Here is a 22,721-nt window from a genome sequence, read left to right as displayed (position 1 = left end):
TGTCTTTTAATATTGATGAGCTCATTCTCCTGGGAATAACAGTATATCTACCTTCTCAGAATACAAATTGTGGGAGGCTTTTTATAGCATAATTACCACAATGCATTGAATTTTGAGTGCAACTCTTTAAAACTGTGAAAGAACTTTCTGTTTATTATCTTTATTTTAGCCTACTTTAAAAGGAGAATGACTCTTCTCTTAAAATTCTGTATTGTTTTGATGGCCTTTAAAAAGCAAGCATATAAATCACCAGAGGTATTGTGCAGAGGTATTGTGCTGTCAAAGCAGCATATGCTTAAGCACCTTATAAACTATTAAATAATCATAATATTTTTCTTCCCAAGTTTGTTAGTTTATTTGTTTGAGCAATTGCAGAACAATTACAGCGTGATTAAAGTACCTTGCTTTGACTTATTTTTCTCCTTTTTCCCTTCAGGAGCTTGAAGTACTGAAATCATAAATGATTCGGTGACAAGCTGAGCTTGCAATGCAGGCAATAAAAACGGTGGAAAAAGAAGTGACTTTTATAAAGGAAACACTTTTCACAGAATCCTTCCTAAAGCACCAAGAGTGCAGCAGAAACGCGGCGAGCAGGCAGCTCCAAGAGCAGCAGCCATTGGAAGGAGCTGTCTGCAGCTCTCAGTGCTGTACTGAGCATGTCCCAGCGGAGGAGCCCAGTGCAAGCAGCACATTATGCAAAAAGGCAGCTCTAGCAGATGGGAGAGAGGCACAGCAAGCGTTTGCTTCGCTTGCATCACCGCCGCCTGCAAACAAACCTGGATCGCTAGAGGGGATCTCGCCAGCAGGCCAGAGGAATGAAATCCGCGAGGATGGCTTGATTGCCAAAGGCGTTGCACTGAGAAAAATCATGGGGAATCAAGATGGGAAGCTAAAGAAAAATACAGGTGATGTGCAAGAAGGAGGAGAAGATGCCTCTGGGCCCAAGGATACGGACGGCACAAAGAAGGTATCCGGGGGCAGAAGGGGACTGGGGAAGCATGCAAAAGGCAGCGAATCGGGGAAGAAGAAGGGTAAGTCAGACTCCAGACCCTCTGTGTTTTCAAATCTGAGGATCAGAAAAAATCTGTCCAAGGCTAAAGATGGGAATAGCAGTTCACGGGAGGATGTTTTGGAAAGCCAGGCCTTGCAGCCTGGGGAGCTGGACAGTACTCATTCAATTGTAACCAAAACTCCCGATATAAGCATCTCTGCAGATGAAGGGGGTCTCTCAGACACAGATGTTGAACATTTTGAAATCAGAAATGAAACTGTTCCAGCTGCTGCAGAGACACAGGATGGACAAAGGACCAGCTCTGGCTCTGATACGGATATATACAGTTTCCATTCAGCCGCAGAACAAGAGGATTTGCTTTCTGATATCCAGCAAGCTATTAGACTGCAGCAGCAGCAGCAGCAGGGGGTAATTAACATTGGAACTGAGGACCTTGTCACCAAAACAATGGGCCGACACACGGCTAATTCTCAAGCAACCCCCTTAGATTTTGAACGTTTTTTTTCAGTAACTACCACTGACAAAGAGAGGAGCCCAGACACTGAGGGGGCTTTTCCAGCAGTATCGGAAATTGTGGAAAGCGTTCCCATCTCCTGTGCAGCTGAACGTGAACCGAAGGAAGCAGTAAATGGCACAGGCTCTCCTGGTAACGGCTTATCGGAAACACAAGGACATCAGCTACTGATTGAGGAGCAGCCCGTTGCTGGAGTGGATGCTGTAGCCAGTGAACTACAAGATGGTTTGAATAGAACTGCAGTAGAAAATGGGTCTCAGACACATAGGTCCACAGAACCATTTCCATCTCCAGTGGCAGATGCTGAGGCTAAAATTGCTGAAGTGCAGGCTGTTGATTTTCAGGGCTCAGTAACAGAGAGTGGTGTTTCGGATGCAGGCCGTGATCATGCTGCTGAGACTCAGGAAGGGAAACGCACTCTGTCAGCCAGTCAAGAGGAGCTGCATAATGGTTTATCCACAGAAATGAAAAATGGCAGTTTGTCCTCGGAAGGAACGGCGGACAGTCCAGTGCTTGGCTCCCGATGTTTTAAGCCCTATCTAATTAATCCCTGTTACATCAAAACCACAACTAGGCAACTGAGTTCTCCCAACCATTCACCTTCTCCCTCCCCATCCCAGAGCCCGCTTTTCACCAGGAGGCAGGAGTCCTTCCACAAAAAGGAAAAAGTCTCAGTCAGGAAGAAGAGGTCTGCTAGCTTGGCAGGTTTGTTCAGTCGTTCTGCAGACTGGACAGAAGAGGTGTCTAATCACAAAAACGAGATAACAGACAAGGTGAGCTCTGCGGACTTTTTGGAGCACAAGGGGTTTAGAGAGAAGTTTCAAACAGAAAGAGTGCCTTTGACTCATTCAAGAAAGTCCTCAGGGGTCCAGGCTTCTACAGAGACATTTCCCAATGTCTTTTCAGGTGAGTGATACGTATCAAGAGTTGTTTTGGTTTTGGTTTTTTTTTTTTCCTCACAACAGCTTTGAAAATATTTTTAAAATACTTTAATTCATTGCATGCAGTACCTTGGCCTTGCAATCAAGGCCTGATCTTACAAACACAGTCACATTTCATCAGTCTGGAAGTACTGCCAGTAAAGGAAGTGCATAACTCTTTGAAGTTTTTCTTTATACTTGTCTCCTTTGTCTACATCCTGTAGGAATAGGCTGAATGCCCTAAATTATTCTTGTTGAAAAATGCTAAAAAGCTGCACGGTTGTAGGCAGATCAGCTCTCTGCATAAATAGATCTTTCAAATGCAAAGCTTTCTGTAACCAGGATCCTGTTTGGGGTTTTCTTGTGCTAGGTGCTGTTCTAGTGCACTATAAACACAGGAGAGCTGCACCTGGTGTTAGACTGAGGCAATGATGAGGATTTGCTTAGTACAAAAAAGGAAAAGCCATGCTGGCACAGATGGACAGCACTTCAGAAAGGAACCAATTTCCTCTTCAGAAAGGGGAAGGAGGAGGAGAAAAAAAAGTCAATGTATTGAAAGGCAGCAAAAACAGGGGAGGAGAAGGGAAACTGGGGGTTGTACAATTTGGTAGCTGTGACAGGCTGCTGCTCAGGCTACATAAGGTGACTCATGCAGCAAACCTTTACCTTGCCTGTTAGGCAGTTTGCATCGTGTCCCAAAGACATGGGAATAGAGAGTTCACAAATGAAGTAATGTGAGTAGATGGTTATATTTTCCTTCATTCCGAGGGTTTTTTGCCCTTTCTCTTCCCCTCACCTGAAATTTCTTTCTATAGGTAATGTATTCATAATTAGGAGCACTTCTGCCACATAGGAGGTCTGTCTACAGAGAAAACTTAGCAGCATATTCCATGTATTTTTCACTTGACGAACCTATAGCACTAAGAGAACATACCCTAGGAGTACCTTCTATTAGACAAAATCAGATTTTTTTAATGAAGTCAGTTCTCGATGCATGAGCGCAGCAACAATACATGTTCACAAAGTCTTTGCAAAAAATGGAGTGAGGCTGTTTGGTCTTTTTTGTGGTTTTATGAAAAGCAAACAAAAAAGGATGATTTGGGAAGTAAATAACTAAAATTATTTTCTAGATTCAAATCACAGTGCTTTCATTCCTTAGTAGTCTTGGACTAAAATTCCCAATTTCAGTGTAGAAAATTGAAATTCAAAATTTTTAACACAGAAAAAGCCAGCCCCTCTGAGACTAGCCCACTGTGAAGTGAGCTGAATTTTTAAAAATTTGTTTTAAATCCCTTTCACCTGTTTCTTAGACTTAATTTTGGACATGCTACCTAAACTTTTCCAGTCTGAGGTGTTCACTACTTTAATAGCATATAAAAAGCACACTGTTTTTTTTAGCTATCAACATTTGACAGCTTGTAAACAACTCAGAAAATTTTTAATTGCTACATCTGTAATTAGACTTTATGGTGGTGCTACGATGGAAATAAGTTGTATATGGCAAACTTCAAGAACATGATACTTCTTTTTAGATACCTGTTTTCTGGGAAATAGACTTTTTCACATTTCCTCACTAGGTGTTGATTTACTTAAAAATAGTTTTTGTTTTGGTTCAGGTTTTTTCCCACCAATGCTTTAGACTGTTATTGTGAAGGGACCAGTGTCCAATGCAACAGTAGTTCTGTCTCTTATGGAAATTACAGTGACCCTCATTTGCATGTACATACCAGCTGTCTTTACGAGCAGAGGACAATTATATCTTTCAGTTCATGCAGAAAAGCTTAAAGTGAGGGAACTGGAAATGACTCATCTCTGTTTGGCCATTCATAGTTTTAAAAAAATGTATTTATGAGCTAAAATTCATTGAGAATTTTAAACTAACAACTAGTGTACATAAAAAAGGGAAATTAAACTTCACATTACTATTTCCATAAAATGCTATTGCTGTAAGAACAGAAAAACCTCTTTAAATGAACCATTCTGCACAACAATGATTACAGAAATTATTTCCTTGTAATTTGATATTACTTGTGAAAAATGTGTTTTATTTGCATGCATGAGATACATTGATTTGGGAATTAGCATCAGGCTTTTAGAAATAAGATTCTTTATAGTGGGATATTTCTAGCCTGAAAAAACCAAAAACAAAGCAAAGCCAATCCAAAACAGCTTCTTGCCTACAGCATGAAATCCCATTTTGCTGTGCAGTGACTGCAGTGTTGCTCTGCATTTCTAACTGGAATCAAGTAAAATATTCCACAACATTTTATCATCGATTTCAATGACAGCAGGTTCTATGCAGATGATTGGCCTACTTTTGCACCATGTTGTGGTTTGGCTGTGTGCCATTTGGTTTTCACAGAGAGCCATATGAACTCTTTAAGACTGCTTTAATGTCAAATGTAGATGGAAGTCAAGTACTTGAATGGCAGAGACTTTGCATATTTTAATTTTGCTTTACATAAGAAGAAAAGTACAGTATTTTGAATTCTATGTATTTCTTAGGAAAATGATATGGACAAGTTTAGGGGCATTTTGTAATTCAGGCATTGGATCTATTTCACATTTTATGTGGACAGCTGTATTTGAATTAGTAGTGACAGTAATTACAAGTTCTAGATTACCCAATGCACAGCGGAGCCATGATTTTTATATGGTGGTCCCAGGAGAACAAGAGCTCAACAAGAGCTGGTTCTCTCACTTTGGTATGTGGCAGTGAATAATTTGCACTAAAGTGAAGTGAGTATCTGGGTGGGAAAATGAAACTGATGTTTCCAAACATTAACTGAAATGAAAGAGCCAATAGACAGATTTAGTAAAAAGGGTTTCATTCTTGCATTAATTTGAGGTGCAGTGATTGCAGAGGAGTTAATAAGGGTGTCTTTTACGTAAATTGAATGAGTCCCATCAGCTGCCCCAGATGGTAATTAAACTTGACCCAGACAAACCCATGCCCTTCCCAATCACTGTTGGCTGGTTGTAACACACTTGCTGCATGAAGCTCTTTCAAACAGATAATTTATCTTTCAAATTTTCTTCAGAGATTTACATTTTTTTTTCTGCTCTGTCTATCAAGAGGAGGCAAACAAAAAGCCCTGGTTACCATAAAACAAAACCTGAAGCCAGTGCTGTGCTTGTGTACTCATGTCTGCTGATTTCTACCACTTTATTTCACTTTTGTATTGTGCTAATGCTGTCTTCCCACTTGCAGTGCAATGTCTGCAGGCATACACATAGGTTTAGTATAGATAAGTATGTGAAAACTTGAAAAAGTTGGATGAAAGTTTGTTTCTGAGATACAAAGTGGGTCTTTTTAAATGCCTTTTTTAAGGCGTAAAACCAAAAAAGCTCTCTGATTCATGTGATGCTGCACACAATTTGGATTTGTATCTCTTGGCATCCTGAGTAGACTGCTTGTCATGCAGCTGTTATTTAAGATTACTTATGGTTTTCTGTTTCACTGCTGATGTTTGTTAGCAGTAATACAGATGATTCTTTTATCAGATGGGGTGTAGCCTCCTCTTACTAAGGGAGCTGCCCAGCAGCAACCCTCCATGTGGTATGTGATCACACGCTACAATGAGTGCTGCTAGCAAGCATCTGAAGGGAAAGATCCTCCTCTTTTTGCCTAGTACACACAAAACTTAGGGCGAGGGGACAACTCCAACACTGCACTTCAACTGTACTAAAATGTGTTTGAAAGTGGGCTGCAATATGTTATTGGAAGACTGCTGAGTGCTGATAAGTTACTTTAACGTTACTGTGCCAGCACTGCAATATTAGGATTTGGAGCAACATGAGTAATTCCACTGGAATTCAGTGCTGCCACAGGCTTGTTTTGACGGAATCTCATGATTAATACTTTGATCTTTATCTAGAACTTCATTGGGAGTAGCAGGTTTTGGTCATGAGATTGAGTGGCTCTATCTATTGGGCAACCACATTCTGAGCAGTACCACATTCTGAGGTATGACTGGCAGCCTGACATGTCTGGAGTAGGATTGTGTGGTCTTGGTTGTCTGATGATCTTTTTTGGAGTGCAGGGGGGGATAAGGAAAAGGGGCAATTTATAGCTGAAGTGTGTGCATCTCTACTTGATTCTGAGACACGGCACCACTACAATATCCACCGCACAAGGCACCTGTCTGGAACTGACCATTCAAGGATGTTGTGTGCTTCAATGACTTTGTGGAGGTTAAGTTTGATTATATTTATTGGATCTAATTGTGTTTTACTATTTTTTAAAATATGCATATCTTTTTAATAGCTTGGGGCATGATTGGTCCATTAAAAAAAAACAAAAACAAACCACTACATGTAGGACTTATTTGCAGGAAAAAAAAAAAAAACAACAACAACCCTATTTCTTGAAAGAGGTCTTTTTTTTCCCCTGTGCTGCTCTAAGGAAAAAAAAAATTCTTGCATTTCAAAAGCAACTCAACGGATATTTTAAGCTGACTGTATATGAAGGATTAAGTTTTAATGTGAATACTGGTGATAAAAATCTACCAAAATACTAATTACCCAAGATATTTTGTTTGTTTAGTGTTTTAATCAAGCTCAGGATATGGCCAAGTGTATTCCTTATGAACTACCTCTGCCAAAATTTCAGCTTACATAAGGAGCAGCGGTGATGAACCATATATGTGTAGGTGTGGGTGACTGCAGCTCTGGTTATTTTTAGGTGCATTAAAAAACATCATTCTGTAGCACTTAGCTGGACTGCAAGTTTCCAGAAACTTACTTTTATGCAGGCAGTTGATCTTTTTTGGGAATGGGGTGAGTTGGTACAAAGGGAACAGGGTAAAAGCAAAAAGAAGCTGTGACAGGAAGGTGATGGACAGATGATAGGACTTTGATAATGATAATAGACCTGATAATGATAATAGGACTTGATATGATAATAGAAGGCCAGTTGCATTTCATTAAATGCTTTAGAAAAGGCAGCAAAGTGGGTTCAGGAGCTACTATTTTCTCTAAGCAACAGCAGCTTCCTGCCTTCCTACGCTGCATTTAATGCAAAAAAAATTAGGGACAACAGGGTGGGCTTTTTTACCTTGAGTGAAAAAAGGACTGTTCCTCCTTTTATTTCCATGTTGCTGCTGTCCAGAATTTTTTTTCTTCACACTGATGGAAATAGCTAGGCTTTCTGACCAGGAAGTGAATTATGTTTTCTGATGCTAAACCTTGTTTTATTCTCAGGTAAACACTGTCCATGACTTCTTTCATCTGTAGTTTCACAGCAGTAGAGCCATTAAGTTAGCAGTTTTGCAACAGTAAGAAGCAGTGGTTATGACATTGTGTGTGTAAAAGTTGTAAAAGTAAATCCTAATATGTATAAAGCCAAATGTAAACACATAAATATAGAAGAAGTAGGTAAATATTGGCAATTTCATCTTTTTGACATCTTGTCATATATAGCTGAGTAGGGGCAGGAAAGCCTAGTCATAAAGGAGATTTATCAAGACATTCTTGCTTGTCAGTATAAGTAGGAACTTTTTGGTCTCAGGATCTATATAAAAGTTATCAGCAATGCCAGAGCTCTGAACCTGGTGTGAATTTGAATCAGGAGAAAACACAGATAACTTCACTGTGGAACTAATTACAGAAGGCACCTTTCATTCTAGAGTTCACTTGATGCTGAGATCTGTCTCAAATGTCCCTTGAAGATGCAGAGATAGGATAGGTGTTTCTTTTTCCCTGGTACATACTTTCTCCTTCCTTGCACTGATAAGGAAAAAAATCACTGTAAAAAAGAAATCTGTGCTGTAGTATCACAATAACTGTCTACATTAAGACATTTTAAAAGTCATGGAAGAAAAGGGAGTTTTCATAAAAAAAAAAATTGCCTTCATAAAAGAGTTTGTGTATCCAAGTGTTATTTTGCCATGCAAAGAGTCAAGAAATAATTCATGCAGAGAAATTGTTAAGGGAAATATTTGATTACATCAGTGAAAGAACATAAAGCTGCAGTTAGAGCAAGGGAGTTGTGTTTCTAGGTTTCCTTCAAATGAAGTCTAGAAGAACATGTCTGCACAAACACATAGATGTGCATGTCTAGTTTTTTGGTTTTGTGGAATGTAGTTCTAATTTTCTGCTTTTGCCCTTTCTTCATCTAACTGTTGTTTGCTTATGGATACAAAGAAAAGCTTTTTTACATCTTGATAAATATTAAAAAGCAGTTATTAAAGTTAGAGATTAGTAGGCCTTGGGAACAAAGGTCATGGAAGGGAAAGAAAGCTAGGCGTGCCTGGGAGTAATGAGTAGGTTGAAGGAAATGTGTTGTGTTCCACTTAAAAGACTGCCTAGTTTGGTTGAATTCAGTTGTGTCTTGTGACTTTTGGTTGCTTGAGCACACAAGCTTGAGCTTGAGAATTTACTTCTAAGGTAGAGATAGGCCAGACTGCAATGAATGTGGAATAAAATGTCAAACCATCAGGAATAAAGTTTTACAAAATTGTGTTGTAAGGAATAGTGTGTATCAGGTTGGACTGACAAAAGATGCTGTTAATAATAGATGCCCAAAAAGACATCAGAGGAGCTTCTTACTTTAAAACAGCTAGACAGAAAGAATTGTGGCTTTCCAGCAGCCTGTGAGAACCTGGCACAGACTATTGCCTTCACATCACAAATCACCACAGAAACTAAAAGGGTAAAGAGACAGAATTAAATACTTGCTGAGAGGAAGCTAAGTACCTGGAAAACACAGTATAAAATTTGCCAAAGATGCATATGGTAACTAAAAGATTTGGTAGACAGACACATATAGGTTTGCCTTCATAATAAATTGGTATAATTAGGGAAGCTTTATAGATGTACCTCTGTAAGCTGCAATGATGCTGCATTAGAGCCTGAAGAAAAATCATGTGGAGGGAGACATGTCATTTAATGTTTGGGTGGGGGGACATGTTGTTGATATTTTTAGAAACACATTTTTGTACTCTGTGCCACTGCTATATCATAATTGAGGAATTGTCTGGTATTTAACAATAATTTTAAATCTTCAACTTCTGAAAGTTACTATATGAAAACATCTGGAAAAGGTGTTCTTACGTTTTCCTATATATGTCACTAAATGACATGCTTAAATGACATATAGCAAAAGGTAGGGACAAAAGAATAGTTTAATATTTTGTCTCAGCTTATCCTGTTATACATATGTCATATGTAAAAAAATTCACTGTGGGGGAAAGGTGTAAAATCTTAGTCACCATGGAAGCAAAATTTCAAAGAGCTTATGTTCAAGTCAGAGAGACAGAGTGCCTCACAGACTTGCTAATCTGGAAGAATGCTGAAAGCACTGTGACAGTCTATCACAAATATTTTAATATATTTTGAAGCTCTGGTGATGGCAAAGCTATGATACCTGCTTTTTATAAAAAGTAAGATATTGTTATTGCAAATAATCAAGCCAATTTTATCTTGTTTTTGGCTGCAGCAGCAAGCAAGTCTTTGGAACAAGTCTTGAGGGAGGAAATGATAAGATATAATAAACTGTTGAGTATATGACAAAAGGGTAAAGAAAAACAACAAAATGCAGCATGGTTTTAGCAAAGATCAATAAGACTACATTGATAACATTTTACTTACAGCTGCTTTCTAGACAACACAAGAGGGATAAGAAGGCATTCATTGGCATTTCCATACATAATGGCAACACTGCAAATCATTTATCCAAAGAAGAGAAGTCCTGGTGGTTTTAGATAAGGGACTCTGTCATGTTACTTCACTGCCACCAGAGGAACTGTGTCACTTTGGCCTGCTCCCCCCTCAGTGTTGTGGCTGATGGGCTCAGTCAGGCTGTGGAAAGTTTTTTACATAACACAAGAGCAGACCTGTGTCCTGACCTTTGTCCGGACCACAGCACTTGTAGGACTTTTCACTACCAAGTAAAATTTTCATTCTACTTCTGTCCTTCTGTATTATGACACAAACTTCAAAATTAGGAGCTGACCTTAGGGTTTCCTTCAACAGGATGAAGATCTGCATTAATTAGATTTTCACATGCTTTCAAGTATGATTTGTGGAAATATGCTGTCTGTTTAAGCAGTCTTATAACAGACCACTGGGTTATATGCTGAAATTGGTGACGTTGTCATGTCTCATAGTCTGCACAAATGAACAGGTTGTTTTAAAATACAGCTGCTTGGTTCAGACATGGAGAATTATAGATCAAGCAGGACATGCAGATTTTTTGAAGACTGTAATATCCTTTCTAGGGTGAATTTTTACTTCTTTAATTCAGTGATCTCTCTTTTTCACCGTTCATTTTGGGGAATCCTTTTTCCAAACTTTGTCAGACCTCCGCTTTTTCTATCAGGGCATTTCTGGAAGAATTTCAGGGCCATTTTACTGAGGTGCTATTTTGCCCTGTGTGCACCTGGGAGCAGTGGCAGGATTCTCTTCCAGTGGCAGCTAATGCCCTTGTTTCTAAAAGGGAGCACGCACACTTGTTCCTCAGCTCTCTTTGAGATGTCTCAAGCACTTGAAGCTGTTAGCATTTATATGATGCTCTTTCTTTTTCTGGCTAACGTTGCTAATTCTTAGCTGAGCTTATACATTTATTAAAGCTCTCTTGCACAACCCAGAATCTGTTAAATTTTTAGTGATATATGTAAGCCTAAAATAAAGGAAAAAAAAATACTTGCTTGAGTTGCACAGGGATTGATGTACTCTGGTCCTATCCTTAGAGCTAGTGAAGAGTTACATGGAAAATTTTTAATACTAAACAAAGATACTATGAGAGATAGGACGTTGTAAAAGGAGTGAGATTGAGATGCCAAGAAATTCAGACAACTTGGCAAAATTAAAGCATAGTGTTTACTGTGACAATCAAGTACAGGACTGAGAAATGTAAAACTAATTGATAGTTTTATTCTAGTTGTTTAATAGTCTATGAATCTATTCAATCAATAGATTATTCTCTGTAGTTTAATAAATAGATATTTCTGACTTTGAAACTGGGTGTAGGCAGCCATAGAAAACTGTGGGAATGGGGGAGTTAATGTTGATATGTCTCTTTCTTAATTCTCAGGCTTAGACAGGCTTTCTACTTTGACTTCTGAATTTAAGATGATGTGTGGGTTTAGTTCATACCATCCATGTGAACATAGCCAGGAAATCTGGAGGCAGAACATCAGGGAAGGAAGGACAATCTTCTTTGGTATTTCCTCATATCCCTAACTTTATTAATGTTCTAAATACTAAAATATAATATATAAATATGTAGAAATAATATTTTATGTATAATATGATAAAATACAGTATAAATATATAAAGATATCAGTATATAGCATCTGTGGGGTTTTTTCCCCCTTAGAAACATAGACTTTAATACAATCAGTAAAAGCAGAGATCAACTATTACACTGATAGTAAGAACAAAAAAAATATATTTGACAGTATTATAGCAATGTATGCCCTAACCCTAGACCAATTTTGTTATATTTAAAGTATATGTTGACTAGAAATTATAGACTTAAAAAGTATTTTACTTTGTGTTTATTCAAAGCAGGAGGCTTTTTTTTTTCTTTTTGTTATGAAACAATATTGTGTGGAGGCATGTTGCTTACTAGGTTTTCCATGTTTTATGTAACCAGGCTGTCAGAAATACATCACATGATTTTAGGAAAGTATCTGTCAATAAAAATTCAATCCCTTAAAAAAATTTTAAAAGAAAAAAACCACCAGAAAACAGAAAACAAAACAGCTAAAGCAACCTCACAGGATGAGAAATGTAGAACAGTTTATCAATCTAAATCAGAAGAGGATTAGAAACTCCGCAGTGAAAAAGAACAATAAATGAAGTTTCTAATCCAGGAATTTTGGGTGTAATCTCTCAGGTCAGTCTTCAGGCAAACAACAGACAAAATTAAATTGCTTCTTTTATGCTGCAAATGCATATTTAATATGTACTTATGCAGTACTTGGACTTACCATTTGAAGAAAAGTTGGCAAGAATACCAATTTCTGTTTTCATTCTGCACATTCCCAGGTTTCGTGTGCATCTTGGAAAACCTTCCTCAGCAGTCATGTGTTGCACATTACATTTAGGCTGAGTGGTACAGGTTAGCTGAAAAACTGGAATTTTGAAAAGATTGTGAAATGAAATAAGAAACATTAAAGAACTTTAATACTTTGTATCATTGAGGTAATAATTTTATATGTAAAATATTAGTATGCTTGATATATTTGAGACCTGGTAAAGTACACTGAACAGCAAAAAGATGAAAATGGAGTGTGGTTGATTTGCCCTGAAAAATTATTCATTAAGCTTTTGCTGTATAGTTTGAGTGAATACGATGAATGGGTGAATATGTACTGAAAATTATTTAAGAAATTACATGTAGTTGCAATTGCTATCTCAGCTAAAAATATTAACATCTTTGCAGTATTTTTGTCTCTCTGACACATTTGTCCTCTTCTGGCATTCTGGGGCATGTTTGGTGCTGCACACTTCAGGTGCTGTGCCAGATGACTGAGGCCTGAATTAGCTGGCCTCAGAAAAGAGGAAAAAGAACAGGAGATAGAAAAAGAATTGGAATGAAGGAATGATTTAGACTAATATGGAACAGCAGATAGCTGAAGTACAGGGTTTCTTAACTTTTGAATGCAACTGCTTTTTTACCTTGCTGTTTTCTCTCTGTCTTTTTAGTTTGTGATTTTTTTGTTTGTTGTTATTCTTGGTTTATAAAACTATTTTCATAATTGAAATCCTTTCTAAAGGAGAAACCGTAAGAAGACTAAAAGAAAATATTGTAAATGGAAATTCACCATTTTTTCTATTTCTTCTTCCATTTCCTTTATTTCCTGTACTGTTTCCCAAAAATAGAGCAAGGCCTGTGGCATATTTGGCTTCTGAGTTTATGAAATTGCTTTGCTGTGTGAGCATCTCTGATCTTACTAAAATGGACAAAAGAAGGAGTAAACTGGGGAAAAGGAAGCAAGAAGATTTCAGCTTTTGAAGATGCAAGCAGTATGTGCATAAGTCATGCTAGCTCTTGAGGTGTCTCAATAGGGTGTTCAGAACTGGTGTTATACTGAAGCCATTCACTCTGCATTAGGAAGAATAAAAATAGGAAGTCTGTCTCCAGTGTGTGTGTAGGTTAAGATGTACTGATGCAACTGCTGTGGTAATGGTGAAAGAGTGGTGTAGTGCTCTGCTTTTTTGGAGAGACAATCACTGAGACTGGCAGAAGGGGGAGCTTTTGGAGTATAACTCATTTTGATCATTAGTCTCAACTGGTGCTCACTGACAGCCGTGCTCCCGGGCTTTTGCAAATCCAGCGTAAGGAGGATAGAAGAACATCTTTAAAGAGAAATGTGAGGCTATAACAGCAAGATCCTCAGGGAAGGATTATTGCAAGCTCTGCTGCAGCACAGTGCCTCATTGTGTATGTTTTCAGTATGACTATGAGTACAACTACTCCAGTTTTCTTCCTATTTTTGCTTCCATTCTTGTCTCTTCCTCCCCTTGATAATTAGGCAAATTCAAAGCTAACAACATTTTTATGATATTGCTGCTTCTTAAGGGTTTTGTTGCTCACCTTGTAGCTCTTTGAAAGGCTTGTTGTCGGAGCAGATCAAAGAGCTATAAGGTGAATTCACTGAGTCAGGATTTGCTTGTATTTCTCTGTGGACAATACTGAACACTGTTTTACCCATATTTTTCATACAGGGAGACAGGATGAATGGGAACCCTTCTGGAACATGTATGTTTTCATTCAGTAGTGAATAGATTACACATTCTACATAGATGGCTTTCATGAGCAGTGGTGTTCAATTCTTGATCATAGGGATTGGATGAGTATCTGTTGTGTCATAGTGGAGGAGACAAGATCAGTAGGGCTTCATCTTCATGGGAATGCGAGAAAGAGGCAGGTCATATAGAGGTGGAGAACAAGGAACTTGGAATCTGAGCCAGAAGATTCTGGCTGAGTCACAGTAGCAAAATTGTAACAAAATATACACAGAAGTCCAGAATACCTGGTACTTCCAAACTTTATCTCATGTTCTCATTCTTTTAGTTGATTAATTTTGTAATCCTTTGCAACAGAAGAAAAATGAAAATCTTTTTATCCCTCACTGGGGTTTAATAAGTTATTCGAAGCGCCTAAAAAAATACCTTCTGAGTTCGTCATCATCTCACTTGCTGAAGATTTTTGGCAGGGTCCTCAGAATACTTATTTGATCTAAAGCTGAAGTAATTGTCTAATTCTAAATTTAGTATGCTTCCCACGCCTTGCCAAAATAATTAGGGGAAAGGTAAGAATTGGGTTCAAGAACTTCATGACCTGGGATTTCTAGGAAGAAATGTTTTAAACATGAATAGTGGTAATTTAACCTCTTAGGGGAAAAAAGAGCTCTCAGAGACCTTGGTTTTAATTTTTATGGTTTCCATAGCAGGTAGAGGCAGTCAAGAGAAATTTTTTGCCATTCCATTTAAACTTATAGCAGAAATCAGCCAATAATCTAATAATTATACAATTATTCATAATTTAGTTATTCCAGATTATTTGCAAACATCTTCACCTCCAGAAGGTATTACTTCATGTAATTACCTCATAAATTATTAAGGTGTCTGAGGTCAAAAGCTGTTGCTGCTCCCTTTTATTTATAAATTAGCAATGTAAAATTGTAGTTCAAAATCTTGTAATCGACTGAAATTTAGCCTGAAATCAGTTTAAATATATATGTTTGATTCTTCTAGGCTAAGAAGTAGTTGCTAATATAATTAAATAATTTTCCTATCTTATTTATTCCAAGACTATATCATACTCAGGTGGGAAAAATGATATAATTTCTCTTACCATAATCTGAATTAATTAAATTGGCAATGACTTATTTTTACACATATGCTTATTTTCTGTTGTTTGAATAATAATACTGTTTTTTACAAAATAGTTAAAAATTACTATGAAAATTGAACTCCAATTGAATAGCAGTTAAGATTCTGAACAATGTATTTGAGCTTGAGCAAGACAAATGCTATAAAAATTAGCAAATGACTGGGTGAATTAAGCGGGGGAAGCTACATATTCTGTTTTGTAATTTACATATATTTTTCCTGCTAATTAGGTCAAAGCAAAAGGAAGGGGCTATTCTGCTTCTGAATATGCAGGAGAAGACTCTCTAAAAATGACAAGATTATTTAAATGTTGAAATGTCCAGGGGAAAAAAAAAAAAGAAAATCTATCAAGTCTGACATTCAGTAGTCATGGATAACATTTCAATATATAACACAGCACACAGAAATGTCATTTTCTTGTATTATTCTTTCTTTCTGGGTGTGAGCAAAGTGATCTTCTGTGATCAGCAAGAAAGAGGCCTTGAACTAATAAATTATTTTAAAGAATTAGCAGCTGAACTCTGATAGAGGGATATGTTGAATAAGCAGTTTGTTGGCATTGCATTTTAGGTGGTGTAGCCAAGTAACAGAGGCAAACTAACTGGCAAACATAACAAAATTTATGTCTTGTACAAGTTTATTTCATAGCTTATCTCCTGTTTTATTCCCTTGAATGTAATGTATTTTGTCTAATAAAGGTCTAGCAAACTTGGACTAATACTCAGATAATTATCAGATCTTTAGATGTGGAGAAGAAAATCTTGGAAACTTCCAACATTTTAATGCATTGTTTATTTTAGAGTGTATTGCCACATGAAATGAAAATATTACAGAGACTTTAAGAGAAATGTGACTTACAGTATCCTTATAAAATTGCTTCCAGATGTTTAAAAGAAAAACCTTTTTAGTATGTTCAGAAAGCCTGGGAAATTTTACATTTTGAATAAAGTTAATGTTCAATCAGAAATCTTGCATGTAAAAACCAATAGAATTATAATTATCAATATCATTGTTATTATGTTGAATTATACTAAAATGCTTTCTTAAAAAATTTTTGGGTTTTGTTTGTTTTTTAAAATACCTTTGGCTTTGAATGAGTGGGTAGAAAAAACAGGCTATATAAACTTATTTAGGTACAAGCTGTATTCTGAGCTAGTTTATACTCGAACATGAAATTAACTTTATTACTCCATTTGTCTTTTCTCTTTCAGTAGGTCTATTTCATCTCTTTATCTGTATAATGTGAATCTGAACTTTGGCATCTTTTTACATGTGGCATTTTAGAACTTAAGCAACTTAATATTCTTACAATGTAGATTTTACTGCAACCTGCATGTGTAACTATTTTTTATCGTCTATTTCTGGCTAAACTCACAAAGCATTGTCATATTTCAAACCACTAAGACTTTCTCCTCTATTATATAACATATGCCTTCCTTTCATGTTCTCGTTGGATAACAATAGAAAACACTTTGATCATGAAATCTGGCCCTATAAGAGTAATAAGTATCTTCTTGCTCTTTATAAGCTGTACTTCTCTAATTGCTGCTTGTGACACTGCATTTTAGTTTGGAGCGCTCCACCACTCTGGAGTTGTATACAGTACAATTTTACACAGAATAGTTATGAGGGTTTTTTGTTACTATTCTTTTATTACTATTCTTACTACTCTCTTTGAGAGTTTCTCCAAAGAAACACAGTAAAACTTCTCAAAGACTATGACAGTTTTATGATTCAAAAAACAAAGGCTTATTCCAAGAGTTGGCAGCCTAAACTCTGTATTAACTTCGTGTGACATCTTTGGAAGAGGTTGTTTCATCTCTTGTTAATGACTTGATTTTCCCTTCAGAAAAAATTTTTAGGAAATCGATGCTACAATATCGACTCATGATTTTTTGTTCCTACTTCACAGTGCGGCTGGCACATATAATCACATATTTTCTTGAAAATTTTCTTGATCCTAATTAACCAGGTTCCAGATCGCTCAAAATCATTATGTAGAAATATTTTATATTAAAGACTTACTATCAGATACATTTCTTAAGAATATTTTTTATTTAATATTTTTACTTCTAATAATTCAGGTTTTCAATACACATTGCAATGCCTAAATACTCATGTCCTGCGTGTAGCTACAAATTCTTATTGCTCTCTCATCACCTTGGCAGGACGAACTCTGCTGGAAAAGCTCTTCAGCCAGCAGGAAAATGCACCACAAGAAGAAGCAGAAAAACTCTGTTCTCGCATTATTGCAATGGGTCTTTTGCTTCCATTCACTGACTGCTTCAGAGAGCCATGTAACCAGAGTGCCAAGCAAAGCACACCCACGTTTGATGTAAGTACTCAAAAACTCATCTTTTGTCTCTTTTGTGAAGCAGGACATGATTTTCTAGTAGTTTATCCCTCCTGAAAGAATTTGGTTTGTCATTTTAATGAAAATTGCCCTTAGGAGACAGACCAGCTATTTTTCTGTGCTCAGGTATGTATGCTTTTGAATCCATTTAAGCATGTTCTCCCTATAACTTGATTTAATAACTTTTTCAGTCATATCTTAGTCTGTTCTTCATTTGCAGTTTTCATTGTTGTCTTCTTTGAATCAAAGCACTTTGTATGACTACCAAGATTTCCATCAAGAGCTGCTTCACAAAAAAAAATTAAATCAAAAGAAAAACAGAAAACAGCATGTCACAAATTTTCACACAGAACACAAACTGGATGTCTGTGCTAGTTTTTTGTTGTTTGGTTTGGTTTTTTTTTTCCCCTGAAAATACTTTTGATACAAAATAGTGCAGGGGTCAATGCAAATATGCTGGCATTCCAGCTACAGTGTTATCTGTACCTGTGGGCTATCTGGCCCGGTGTTTTCCTAGGTTACAAACCTGAGTGTAAGACATTTCCTTACATACTTTTCCTTTCTCTTGGATAATTAATTCAACATTAGGATCTTCTTGTTGTAACCTATAGCACTTTGTACTTCTTTATGTGGCTAAAGATAATTAGGGTTTTTCTCTCTACTAATTCGATTCAAAATAGTGTACAAATATTAACTAATCTACTTAATGTCTTGCTGATATAGTTAAGATCATCCCTACTCTACACGTTAAGCTGAAGTTTGGTTACAAACACTCAAAAAAGGATTAGCATAGATATGAGAAAACATGATTACTTCTTAACTCTTTAAATCTTTCTCATCTTTCCTGAAGAATAGTTTAACTCAACTGGAAAAGGGATAACTGCAAGAATAATTTTTTCCAATGAATACAAGCATTCCTAAATAACCCAATCTACAAAGTTCTCTAACAATATTATATGTTTATGTTTTGGCTTTGGTGTTACTGTTTGTTTTTGTTCAAGATGCGACATTTGAAACATTTTTTTAACTGGTTTTTGAAATTAAAAATGGAAAATGCAGTTTAACTATAAAACTGAGGATACTCAGGCAACTTAAAATCATACAGCATTTGAAAGTGCTTTTGGTTAAATATACTCATAAAAGTTACTGGAAAAAACAAGCTTCTTATTTTTCAGGTTGTTTAAAGGAGTTGAGTAGTGTTTTCCCCTCTCCTGCTGCTACCATATATTCAGCAATTTCCTATAGATTATTGAATGCCATATTTTTGAAAAGCTTCTCTTGCATTCTAAATAGATTTTTTTTTCTCAAATTCAAAGTTTGCAAATAAACATTAGAGACTCTTTTTTAAACTGATACACCATGCTTTTTCTGAGTGACAGATACTTTTAGTTATCTTTTGCTTGTCCCTCCTTTTGGATGTGTTATAGTAGTAGCCGAGTGCCATGTCAACCATCTGTCAAGGTCAGGAATTTAAGATGTTGCTGGATTAGCCGTGATCTCAATGTGACTCAGTCTATCAGTAAGCCACAAATGTCACAGTTTCTGTGACTATTTTTCTGTATAAATCCCCTAAATAGATCGCACTCCTGGTAAAACAATATCACAAGTGGTGTACAGCCCTGTTATGTAACCAGTAGTTCATTGTACTTCAAAGGAGCATACAGCTGTCTTGAATACCAGATCTTCATAATGGAATTCTATGTGGTGCAGAGCTGAGAGCTGCTGATGCTGACTTTTGGAATATGTTTCTCCTCCAGCCTTGGTGACCAAGGGCAGTACAGGAACACCTACCAGTTTATTCATTACATGTTCTCTGAAACAAAAATATCTAGAACTTGCAGTATAAATTTTAATGGCTGAAAACTTGAAATTTGTGCATCTCCTTGCTTCTTGAAGTATTTTACAGGAATAAATGCTAATTGTTAGGTTAGGGAATGAAGCATTTAAAAATTACCTTGAAAAGAATTGTGGTTATGCTGAATATTAATTGAAAAAGGACATGTAAGGTTGGGTAGTCATGTCCTCTCTTGCATCTCTCCCCATGTGTGTACTTTGGGGTTTTTTTCCTATTCACATTTTTCGTGTTTGTTTGTTTGCATTTTTTAAATTCATCAGAGCAAAAGTTAAATGTTGACCTAACAGCTTATTTTAAAGACATAGTAATCAGGACTTAATTAAGGACTAGCCTTAATACTTAAATTTCACCCATCTAGAATTAAGAGGTACATCTTTGACCTTACTCCAAAATTAGGAGCAGAGCCAGACCTGTATTCTTAGTTCATCTGAGTTCATCAGACCCATAGTTCAGTTTTGGATTGCCTCCAGTTTGTCTGATATCCTTTTCACTTAGCTGAAACTGCCATCAGCAAAGCTCCTGTAGCCCTGTCCTGGTCCCCGCCACCTTGTTGGCCTTCCTCCATTCTTCATGAAGTCATGGTGCTTGCCTGTTCCTTACTGTTACTTCTTTGGCTATCTTGATTTTCGTCTTAGTCTGGTGCTTGTAAAGTCTCTTAGGTCACTCTTTCAGAATATATGTATTTTTTTTGCAGAGTTTCCAGCATGTTTTCCACTGAAACCAGTCTTTGAATACTTTTCTCCTTTTGTGACTTATTCCTTGTATTTCTGAACTTTAAAGTACTATTTTTTTTAATATTGAATAAAATCCATTATTCCCTTCTTGCTTAAGTGTGCTCCTGCAGACTTGATTTTTTGAAGATGTTAGGTTGCAGTTTATGAAAACAATTCAGTAAGTTTTGTTCACTCTATGATCTATTGCTCATGGCTTGAGATGAATATAAACAGATTATTTAAAAGTCCTCTTCTCTCCCTCTGATGCCCTTTTCTGGATGGCCTCTAGAATTTAATTTAAGATGGCTAATGCTGAAATCTCTTTAAATGTTTGCAATTGCACATTTTGATTATATTCTCATTTTCTTTATTATTCCTGTCTTCTGGTCACCTCTACTTCTCTCTGTCTTAGAAATGTTTATCCAAATCTTGTGTCTGTTTTCTTAGTAATGCAAGAGATCTGGTTTGCTTTTTTCTCCCAAGATATTCCAGGCTTCAGTGTAGGCCATTAAAAATAGTACAAGCCCTCTTTTTGATTTCTCTTTGGATCCTATTTCTTTCTCTTCCCTTTTGTCTGGCTGCAATTAAGCAGTGCATTAAAAGTAAAGACAACTTTCACAGCTTTTAGTTTCTTGGGCTAGTTTTATAATGGCTCCTAGAATTCAGTTAATTTAAATTCTTGGCACTTGTGTCTCTGGTATACACTATGGTTTGTGGATGTAATGCTTATGCCTTTTTTCATATATGGCAAACATGAAAGATCAACAAATGTCAAATTAGAGCACAAATCTTCAGAGAATCAACAGCTGTCACCACATTTATGCTGAGGATAGTGTCCAGTTTCCAAAAGCTTTTATATTACCCAGGTCTTTTAATGATGATTGGAGATGACATGTTCATGAAGTACCTCTGAACATTTTGTCAAAATAGCCCAAAGGACAGAAATTTTAGAGGTGTTTTAAGAACTTATGAGAAAACTTGCTTGTTCAATCTTGGCCTGTTTTATCAATTATTTCTTTTGAAACAGCTGATGGCAGTTGCCCAGAATAAAAGATTAGTCTGAAAAATACAAGTTGAACAAAGCTTTAAAAGTAATATAAATAAACAACGGTTAGTGGTTTTAAGATTTGGCTGTTAAGAAGCAGTGGAAGCTTTTGTTATAGCTCTTCCTACCTATTCTTACAATGTAAAGAGCATCTTAAAAAGTAAGTAAATGTTCAGTGACACATTCTCTGTCTAGACATAAGTTGCCCCTACTGCTAGTTTCCCATTTGCAAGGGAGGCTGCTAATTATTGCTTCATTTATGTCATGACAACTTACTCATCAGGCTGTCTTTAGTCTTTCTAAAGACTGCTTCTGCTAGTATTTTGTAAAATAAAAACAGAGAGTTTAACTAAAAAATAAAGTTTAGCAAGTAAATGGGCAACTTAGATTCGTAAAAGCCTACAAGAAAGCGTGTTCTCTGAAAAAATGGCTTGCTTTTTGAATAGCTATTGCCTTTTAAATTTCTCTCTTTTCAGCAGTTGTGAGTTATTTAAGAGGGCTTCTAAAGATTAAAATTAAAACAAAATATCTTCTGAGTGAATGATATGCAAGACATTAATGTCTTGTGAAAAAGTCTTCCATTCATAAACCATAGAATCATAGAATTGTTAAGGTTGGCAAAGACCTCTAAGACCATCAAGTCCAACCTTTAACCTAGCACCACCATGTTCACCATTAAAGCATATACCCAAGTGCCACATCTACATTCCTTCTGAACACTTCCAGGTATGGTAATTCCACCACTTCCCTGGGCAGCCTGTTCAATGCCTGACTACCCTTTCAATGAAGAAATCTTAGCTTATACCCAATCTAAACCTCCCCTGGTGCAGCCTGAGGCCTTTGCCTCTTGTCCTTTCACTTGTCACTGTGATAGCTACCTACCTGCCTACATGTAGTGCAGCTGTAGTCTTAAGCTTTTTAGCATGGTACCTCATTATATTATCTTAATCAAGTAAAATAATCCTGAAATTGACATGTCTAAAGCGTGCATCTTTGGCAAGAATGCAACAACAGGCAAGTTTTTCCTTCCTTTTGGACGATCACAGTTTTTAATAAGTAGAGATCTCATCTGCTTAGCTCCTCTCTTAATAATCACCAAAGGTATAAGATAACTATCTTCAGAGAGCCATAACTAATGTGTGTAAATTATAAATATTTTCGTTAGCGTTTAAGCTGCTCATAACAAGGAAGAAGCTGGCATTTTTCTTTTAATAAGAGGCAACTTGCAACTTTCTTTAACATTTCAGTGCTAAGAAATACTGATGGTACTTGCTGTTTGAATTTCATCCAGTAGTTGCAATTAACACACACTCTGGATGTGTAGTCCCTAATTATGACTTCCTGTTTCAGATTTTCCAGATCATGTTGTACAGTCTTAAGCTAAGAGCAGTTTTTTCTTTCATAGCAAGTTCCTGCTTTTCTTCTGACAAGCTTTTCCAGTATCTTTGTGTTGTTTCTGAGCA

General features: G+C 36.6%; 1 protein-coding gene across 3 annotated transcripts in view; it reads left to right on the top strand.

The window, feature by feature from the left end:
• The first annotated feature begins 441 nt into the window (after positions 1–441).
• The window catches only part of FMN2 (formin 2), a 155,622-nt gene continuing 133,342 nt past the window's right edge, over positions 442–22,721 (top strand). For all 3 annotated transcript variants that reach the window (XM_038130280.1, XM_038130282.1, XM_038130281.1), the window contains exons 1-2: positions 442–2,432; positions 17,461–17,627. In XM_038130280.1, coding sequence (XP_037986208.1) covers positions 488–2,432; positions 17,461–17,627 — 2,112 coding nt within the window. In that variant the 5' untranslated portion in view covers positions 442–487. The remainder of the gene's footprint in view (positions 2,433–17,460; positions 17,628–22,721) is intronic.

Source organism: Motacilla alba, chromosome 3 (assembly GCF_015832195.1).
Source record: "Motacilla alba alba isolate MOTALB_02 chromosome 3, Motacilla_alba_V1.0_pri, whole genome shotgun sequence".
NCBI classification, from domain to species: Eukaryota; Metazoa; Chordata; class Aves; order Passeriformes; family Motacillidae; genus Motacilla; species Motacilla alba.
This window is presented reverse-complemented; position numbering and strand designations above follow the sequence as displayed.